At 33.0% G+C, this 9,667-nt stretch overlaps 1 protein-coding gene across 1 annotated transcript; it reads right to left on the bottom strand.

The window, feature by feature from the left end:
• Window positions 1–2,319: 2,319 nt before the first annotated feature.
• On the bottom strand, window positions 2,320–9,426 carry LOC106168509 (histone deacetylase 3). Its single transcript, XM_013547594.2, has 14 exons — window positions 9,240–9,426; window positions 8,767–8,849; window positions 7,406–7,548; window positions 7,135–7,216; window positions 6,885–6,941; window positions 6,606–6,661; window positions 6,266–6,399; window positions 6,029–6,109; window positions 5,793–5,866; window positions 5,436–5,500; window positions 4,542–4,696; window positions 3,965–4,044; window positions 3,597–3,757; window positions 2,320–3,370 (listed from the first exon to the last, which is right to left on the bottom strand). The coding sequence occupies exons 1-14, from the start codon at window positions 9,295–9,297 to the stop codon at window positions 3,298–3,300; spliced, it is 1,302 nt and encodes a 433-aa protein (XP_013403048.1). The 5' UTR covers window positions 9,298–9,426; the 3' UTR covers window positions 2,320–3,297.
• Between the last annotated feature and the right edge of the window lie 241 nt (window positions 9,427–9,667).

Here is a 9,667-nt window from a genome sequence, read left to right as displayed (position 1 = left end):
TAGTTATATTCCGCTATATTTCACAACTAGACCTTAGAATCTTTTGTTACATATCATAAGAAATTAACATTAGTGGATATTTTACTAATATTTAGGGTTAATTTCTGGCAGGGAGGATAAGAAAATACACATATCTTTTGTAGAACGGCTTCAACGCACCTTCCCCCCTAAAAGGCGTTCCACACAGGTCATTGACCGTTCAAACCCTGCTCTTTATCTGGGTCATTTTGTCAAGGTCGTCAGAAAAAAAGTTTTAATGCCAAAATATTTGGCATTAAGTCAAATAAATAGACATTACGCTATCATATTTTGTTATGATAATACTAGCTTCAAATGTCATGTGTAAAACAACTTCATATTTATGTATAAAATCTCACTTATTATGTAAAAGGATCATTTGAGACCGATCGGTTAAGCCGACCACATTGTGTTTATTCAAAATGAAGTGCAGAACATCCAATATAGAAATGTACCTGGAGGAACAGTTTATGGCACAGTGCCAAAGTAACCCATGGTCATGATTATAGGCTATGTATGACCGGTCGGTAATTACATAATAGGCACGGCGCAATGCTTATTGATCAATATAGGCGAGTTGCTTAAAATGAAAGCAAAACAATTTACTGGCCTTTCAAATCCTGATAAAATAATGAATTTACTTGGAAATCTTTCTTAAAGAATTACAGTGTGTACAGCACGCAGTAAAAACAAAATTACACTATAACCTATTACTATTACTGCAAAAATAAAATATAAATAAATGATTTGAAAATTATGGAAGGTGCACGACTACATTAGTTATCAATCAGAGAACTTTTATTCAATAATCATGGCAAATATACAGACAAAATGACTTGCATACAAAAGGGCTTATAAAAAGGAATAAATGTTATACACTTTACGATAAGGTAAGATAAGAATTTATTCAGCCAGTTACAAAAATCCAAAATCATTTACCATTGGGGCAAAGTTTGATAAATATATAAAGTAAAAGTAATACAATAAATAAATTAAGAATTAGGTTTAAAAAACAAACTGAAATATGTTACTGCACTCGGTTAAAAAAAAATACTTAAAAAGCATTTACTTCCTTCAAAACTTGAGAATCTACTGTTGCTAGGTAAAAAGCAGTGATATGCTGGGTGAGAAGTCTCCCATAATGCTTTCCATTTTTTTTTTCTCCATTCTGGTCTTAAAAATATCACTCCGCTTTGGGAAATCCTGGCCAATAATCTTACTTGCAGTTATGGGGTATTTGCCTCACGCAGTGCTCTGCAACCTTGTCAGTGACCATTAGGTGGATTCCGATGCACCTCTGTGTTTGTTGTGTACGGTATATGTAAAAGATATATTGAGTGCCATACCAAGCATTTCTGAGAATCATCCATTAGTTCATAGACCATGCATAACTCCATCAGCTGTTTATAAAAAGAACAGATGCTAAATATATCCTAAGTTTTTTTACTGAAGCTGAATGTCCGAATCTTTTTCACTCGAAAGTCAGTCTTATTGTTATGAGAACATGCTCTAAAGGACTTTAAGATATGAGACCCCTTACAACACACACCCATCATTTGTTTGGATGTTTAGTGGACCATCAATATTTTAAATTCTGTCTTTGTAGAATTCATTTGTAGCCCCACTTTACTACCCTCTTTTTCCACTATGTTCAGTAATTCTTGGGTTATGTAGTTTTCTATGGCATATGCTGTCAATAGCTTTTAAGTCTTTAGGTATAAATGTCATCATGACTTTTTCTGTTGTTTTGCCTCACTCATTCTATTTCTCTTCTCAGTGACCCATCTTCAAGGTTCAGGTCCCTGAGCATTATAGAAGTTCTTCATTATTGTCATTGTCAACCAAGGTGACTTGCCCAGAAGTGCTCCTGAAATACCTGTAACACTTACTAAGTCTTACTCTTTGCTTTTGGCTTTAATTATGCCCCTTTAAGGTTAAATATACAATAAACAAATATATGTTCATGTTAAGTGCTTTTTTTTCTTTTTGGTCCCTTCAAAAGTGGCCTCATCCTGGTGGGACTGGATGAGACACCTAAGGTTGCAGTTGATGATATGACACTATTTAATTTAACCATATAGGAACTATGAAATAGTATGAATAGTTTGTCAAATAACACCATCTGGCATTTTTTTAAATATACTGGTCCATTTTTCATTTTGGAACACTTAGTAAAACCTTCACATATATATCCATTACAGTAATGCTCAAGTTGTGTGAAATGTAGTGGATGCAAATTGCCAAATACCATAAAAAAATGTACTCTGAAAACAGTCTTTCACACAAATGTGACTCAATATCTCATACTGCGTATCTTTGTAGATTTATTTCTGCTGTATTAAAAATACTGTACACCACAGATGTATAAAATACAAAATATAAATATCTATACACATAATAAAATCCAGTACACGTATAACTATTCACCGAGAGCAGAAAATCATAATTATGAATGCCAAATCATTGGTTTACTTTCAAATTATGACAGTAAAATTCAGATTGCACACGGATGAAATGACATTCCCACATTTAAAAAAATGCAAAATTTGAGTAAACAGTGCATAAAAAGATATTTAAATCAAAAGAAATTATTTACTTTCACTACTAATTAACATCCAACAAAATTGGTTATAAAGGAATTTCTTACAAAATTTACTAAGAAAATGTTCAAACAAAATATACAGGTTTATTTTATTGATAAAAGTTCATGACATTATTACTACACAATTACCACAATTATTTGTCATATGGGTTATCATAAAACTTTATCTATGTTCATTAAGAGGCCAATTCACCCTAGTGCTGGCTTTTGTAGAGCAGGTTTTTTTCTTGTGTACAAGATACACTGAGGCCATAAATTGTGGACATATCTACCACAGTTCAGTCATACTTGTATATCTTTTCACTGTCTGACAATGCTTTAGTTACCCATGGCTTTATGTCAGATATGTCTTTCTAACAACTTGATAAGAGCCATACCTGATGAATCCGTGATCTATGGTGTTCACTGTGCTTAGCAGATATTCCTTGCAGCACTCTCTCCTTTCAGCACTTCACTGAACATTAACCTTAATTATTTTAAAATGTTAATATTTTGCACCACCCATTATGTATTCACTCTTCTTCAGACACAAGAGAAGCCAAACTGGCAGACTGTATTAATTACAAATTCAAGTCTACAGACAAAGGTGTGGTTTTATATGACCTTTGTATGACCCCACTCAGGCTTCCAGCATACACTACATATGCAGCATAAAACTAATTAGTTTGTTCAACTGTTTATACATCCAGCATTTCATTTTCTTTGTCATTGTCCCTATCTCCATCATAGAATTCATTTGCAGGTTCTATCCTGGAATACAAAATAAAAACTCTTAAGCAAATACATGGATTTACATCATGCCATTCCTTAAACATTCACCATATAAAACAACATTGTTATGCCAAAATTTGTTCTTCCAAAACAACAATCTTAAATCTTAATGCACAGAAATCATAGAATATAAGGTACTAGATTGAAGCTCAAAATCTTTAATTTGAATCAATATCCAGCACACCAGTTTTTAATAATTACTTACCTCATGTCCTCATCATTCTGGTGGTTCTTCATGTCAGGATCTGGGTCCTCAATGTTTTCTAGACTAAGAAGATCTGGAGGGACATCATGCATTTGGACACTAGGAGCATGTTGGAGGTTTTTGAGATTCTCATGTGTTATCTGTCTTATGTAGTCCAGGTACTTTAATGAAAAAATATAAAATAGTTAAAATCTATGGGATACTATCTTAACTTTGGCCTCTTCTTACAGGTATATCTAAATCAATCTCTCATCATAGTGTGGAATGTCTTCCTTTAGCGTGGTACATATGGACACTTATACTGTAGTGCTTAGGTCATCATAGTCAAGGTCTAATATTCTTTGCACATGTAATGTTCTACTACTAACCTGTTTAGTATTGAGATTCTCATATTTGGCTGTTACTTCTGGATGTAAGCTGAAGTCTGGAGCAAAATATTCCAGGTATTCTGAAAGGAAAATAAAGCAGGACTTTAAGGCTTCGTTCACATGGAATGTCTATTTTCTAAAAATCTATTTTCTATTCGCGCTATCTTATGATCACGGTCTGTGCCCTGAATATCCCACCGCATAATTACTGGCAGCGCGAGCCAGTTACTTATAGTAACTTATAGTAACTGGCTCACGCTGCCAGTAATTACGCCGCGGGATATTCAGGGCACAGACCGTGATCATAAGACATACCGCGAATAGAAAATAGAATTTAGAAAATAGACATTGCATGTGAATGAAGCCTAAATATGTCATCAAGGAACTGAATTGTGTTTGAAATGCCATGTGTAAATTTTTCACCTAAGCTGATATCAGACTTGTAGGTGAATCAAACTTTGTTTCAAATATATTATATACATACATGGTTTGGGATTCCATTTATATTTTTCACTTTTATCAGATCAATCCATCAATTACACTAGTTTCTTGGCAATATCTAAAATTGTTCACCTACCATTATAGGGCAATTCATTACTAATACTATTCTGCTCATCTAGGAGAACTGATGTTTCGTATGTCCAGCACCTAGCTACATTCCTGACAGTGTAACCACCACCTCCCAACACCAGCAAAGGAATATTGAAGTCTTTCACCATTTGAACACATTCTCTGGAAAAAATAAAATCATGCAATTACATTTTGTTGAATGGACGAGTACATGAATTAATAAATAAGTTCAACTTGATAAAATTTGTTGAAAAGTATGTCTTGCTGTTTTTGCCCAAGATTAATGTTGTAAGAAAGGAGGGGTCTGTGACTGGCAGCCTGCAGTCAGTCTATGCCCGCAGCCTGTAAAATTTTGTCTGGACCAATAAATTTTTCAGAATGTTTGAATTTATTTTCTGACATAACTATTAGATTTTTTTCTGTAAAGAGCTTTCGATTTGATTTAATTTTTTACTGAAGTGTAAATGTTACATGATGATTCTTAATTAAAAGAAAAAAAAAAACATAATACAAAAACAAGGTATTGTTATTATAAATATTAATTCTATAGCAGAAAATGTCCAGTCTTATTGAAATTTATATTGGTACCAATGAATCTTGATTTGAGCCATTTGATTTCAAGAAAGTCTCGGTCAGAATGAAATAAGCTGAAAAGTTTATGGTACAGACTGATGGAGAAACTGATGAAGAACTCCCTTAGATAAGAACAGAAGAGATCCAAGTGGAAATCAATGAATCAAAGGCCGTCTTCTACTATTATAACAAACCCCCCCCCCCCCCCATTTTTACCTAAAAACTACTCCTACCAAGTTCATTAAAAGCCAAAAAGAAGAATTTCTGTAAAACTTCCGTACATTCTTTTCATTATTTTTCTTACAAAAATGACAATTATTTTACTTACCCATGCCCTTTTGTAGTCAAACTAAAACAGCCCAGCCTGTCATTGCCTAAAGAATCTGCTCCACACTGAAATTATACAGTAAGACGCATTTGATTTTTATTAGGTTCATGGTAAAAAGCATTGTGAGCTTACTTCTCACAACAATGTTTTATGTTGCCATACCTCATGGCAAAGAAGATACACTAAAGCATTGGTTTTGCTTAGTGTGATGTGCCACACACAATGATCAAAACAAAGATGCATATTTCATTTTAAACGATGCATTAAATTATAAATAAGTATGACAGCATACCAAAACACTTTCAATGCTTGGACATGGGTCATTGTTAAAAGTAATCAAATAATCTTTTTACCCACCTGTAATACTATACATGTTGGCTGGTAAAACTGCATGACATTCTGTACTACTGGCTTGAATATGTTCATATATGCTGAAAGAAATAAGTTCATTGCACTTGAGACTAAACAGTACAACAAACATACTCAACATATAAAACATTTTTGAGACAAACTCAAATTAACAGGCAAACTATCAAAAACTCACGGTTAGACTGGTGCTTATAGTTCCAGTAAATCCAGATAATATATCTTACTTTGGTCATCAATTCCTTCTTTAAGAGGGACATTGACAGAGTAGTACCTCCCACTCTCTGCTCCGATCTCAAACATATCCCCTGAAAGTTGATAACAAAAATTTCTTTAAAAGATTAATTTGATCTTTGCTTACAGAATGTTCATTATTCAAGTCAAATATCAAACAGATCAAACTTTAAACTTCTAACAAATGAATGGCAACCTATACGCTTCACAACACAGTATAGCAATCTTACCTGTTCCCGGGAAGAAAAAGTTGCCGTATTTGTGGAAAGACAGTGTCATAACACGATCTGTGAGGTAGAATGCTTCCTGGACTCCATCACCATGGTGAATGTCAATATCTATATACAACACTCTGGGGTGATACCTGCAAGTAGTAAAATTCATAAAATTTCTATTTCATTGCTATGACATAAATATAATTTATTTTCGCTTTTTTTTTTCGAATTTTAACTTAATCACGCATCTGTATATTCTATATTAAGTTGACAAATGTTTGGCAGATTATTATACTAACATAAATTCAAAACCCAGCATGCAAAACTTGGGGAAACCCACTATTATAAGACTTACTTTAAAAGCTCTAAAATTCCAATAACTATATCATTCACATAGCAGAAACCAGAGGCCTAAAAATTGAAAATGATCAAATAAAAGGTTACTTTGCAAATGACAAATTAAAAATAACAATTTGTGGCTTAAACTTAATTTAATATACATCTGTTTAAGAGACCAAAAAGTACTATGGTTTATGTATCAATTTTCAAACAGTTATCAAGAATTTAACAACTACCACTAAAGTAAGTTTTTGGGTGTTCTGTAGAAACACAACTGAAAATCATATTAACTTACTTCAAATTTTTTGGCATGATGTAATCCACCAGACCAATTTACTGCCACATCACAATGCTTTAATAAAAAGGAACAGAATTATTAAATGTGTCTTCAATAATATCTCTACTAAATGATAGGCAAATAACATGCTCTAAACATTTAAAGTATTTCCATTACTTTTCATCCATTTTCATGACATTACCTAAATATATTAATCACAGTAACTTATATCAGTAAAGTATCCACAATCTTTTTCTGGGTCACTTACATTATTATTCAACTTGATTGCACCTTCTAGTGTTGCACCAGTGTATCGTGAGCAGAAGTCAAATATACCATCAAACACTGGACTAAAAAACAATATTTTGTTGATGAATAATACCATTCAGAACAAACAAAGAATATGTACAGTTAGCAGTAACTGTGCTTTAATCATTAATTTAACTTGAGCACACTGTTTTTGAATATCAAGAAATGTTCTACTATGTACAATTATAATCTGACATGACAATTCAGACACACTGAACAAGTCTACCTACCAGTCATCTCCTACATTATACATGCTCAAACATTTAGTAAAACCCTGCACATTCTGTGGGGTGATCCTCTGAAGGAATTCAATATAATCCCTAGAATGGAACCTACACATGTCGTGGGCAGAGGCTCTATACGGTCTGTACACCTAGAGAAATTCAACAACATTCCCAGATCAATTGCATCAGACAATACTCTTCCATTATTTTTCTCCCATATAATCAATAATATGTAAAATATTATAAAATTGGAAAATTTTTGGCAGTCTAATGTTATACTATCTTCAAAAGAAAATTGTATGTCACTTTGTATTCTTGTTATAAGCACAAAGATGTACCTTGACAGAAATTCAATATAATCCTTAGAAGGGGTGACAAACTTAATACAGTTATAAAATTGTTAAAATGGAATGAAATGAATGCTGTTATCACCAAATTACACCACATAAAGAAATTGCATTCTACCTTGAGATGAAACACGAATTTAAAGGTAAACTTCATCTGCTTGAAAAGTCCCCTAGTCATATTTCTATTCTGCATACTTAAAACTGATAAATGCTCAAAATTGATAAGTTTATCTGAAGTGTACCCAATGTCATCTTTTCTTTCTGAACCTTCAAACCTTACAAAGATCAAGCCTAAGCAACTTTCTGCTTTACATGAGAAGTATGTCTCCATATTACACATGACCACTTTACATAACTTTTGCAATCATTTTCTTGTTATAAGGTTTAAGCAGGGTCATGTCTTACAAAATGCCAAGAATGTGGAAGAAAGCCTAACATTTTTAGGAATGTTAAACTTGGCACAAAATCCCATATAGTATACTTCAAAACTTAGAAAATTTACAAACATTTTGGGAAGTATAAAATACTCAACATTTTATTCACTTCAACAAGAAAACAGTTTGTCTGCCATATTGAGCACTCAAGTTAGTAGAGCCCTGCACTAGTGACTCTTATGACAGTCCAATATGGCAGATGACCCTACAATTTGTTAAGTTGAATCAACAATAATAATTACCAAGTTATATATTTTGTTTTTCTATCATACTATTTTCTTGTCATTGGCCATTTCCTGTGTTTACTCCTGTCTGGTGTCATTTTCTCTAAAGTATTGCACTCTATCGCACATTTTAGTATGACCCACAACAACATGTCTTTCCCAATAAGTGACTCCACTAAAAACAGTTATTTATTCAAAGATCTAAATGAAATCATTTAAGTAAGTTTGCAGAAAGCATTCCAAGTAAAGGAGAATCTAAACGACATGTCAGTTACTTGGTCTTATGATTGTTGACAATGTTTAAAGAATTAATTCTGTTCATATGTTGGATCCCAACTGAGTGCAGTTTCAGCGATTCCTACCATCATTTTCTTGTAAAGTCCATAATGCAACACTAAACTGTGAGTAAGAGAAAGTCTGTGTGGCTTCATTGGGTGACCTGGTCCTAAAATTGGAAAAAGCACAATTGTAAAAAATTTGATGCAGTCACTTAAAATCTTGCAACTTATTTGCAACTGCAACAAAGAAATTATTTTATGATAATTTCCTCCAACAATATATATTTTATGCATGAGTGAAAACAGATTATGGTAAAATATAATTAAAATATTAGTGACAGGGATACACCAAATTTGAATGTACATCTACATGTGTAACTTAGGCCTAACTTGAATTTATTGTACAGAAGCTCATCAAATCAAATTAGCTTGCAACAATACACTAGAATTAGTTATTTTCACTCTAAGCATTTATAAATTTAGATCATTTGAAACCGCAGTTGATAAGAGCAGCTTTAGTCAAAGTGACCCTTTTACATAATGGTCCATGTACTAACCATAGTGAAAATTGCCGACCTGCGGATCGTAGAAGTACGCTACTTTCGGCGACGCCATTTTACTATTAACATTCGAACCTTCTTTTCTAAAGAACTACGCCAACTCAATTTTGTGAACTGAGCAGGCAACTGTCGGTGTAGGGGCCGTTATCAGATCAACGGGTGCATATGTTATAACGTTACATGCTCTTGGGTGATTGTGGCCAAGGTTCAAAAAGAAAGACAATTTAGAGCAACATGGATCATATGAAATTTTAACATACATATATAATTAATTTTAACGTTCAGCAGATTTCATTACAACATAAGTGCTGATATTTGTCGAGTAAACATTACATGGGTGTGAAGCCTGTATACTACGCTCTCATGAAATCTAAAAGGAATAACATATATTCTTTTCTGTAGACATTTTTTGTCATTTTCAATCA

This window comes from Lingula anatina, chromosome 1 (genome assembly GCF_051362555.1).
Source record: "Lingula anatina isolate TDL-2025a chromosome 1, LinAna3.0, whole genome shotgun sequence".
In the NCBI taxonomy this organism is placed as follows: domain Eukaryota; kingdom Metazoa; phylum Brachiopoda; class Lingulata; order Lingulida; family Lingulidae; genus Lingula; species Lingula anatina.
This window is presented reverse-complemented; position numbering and strand designations above follow the sequence as displayed.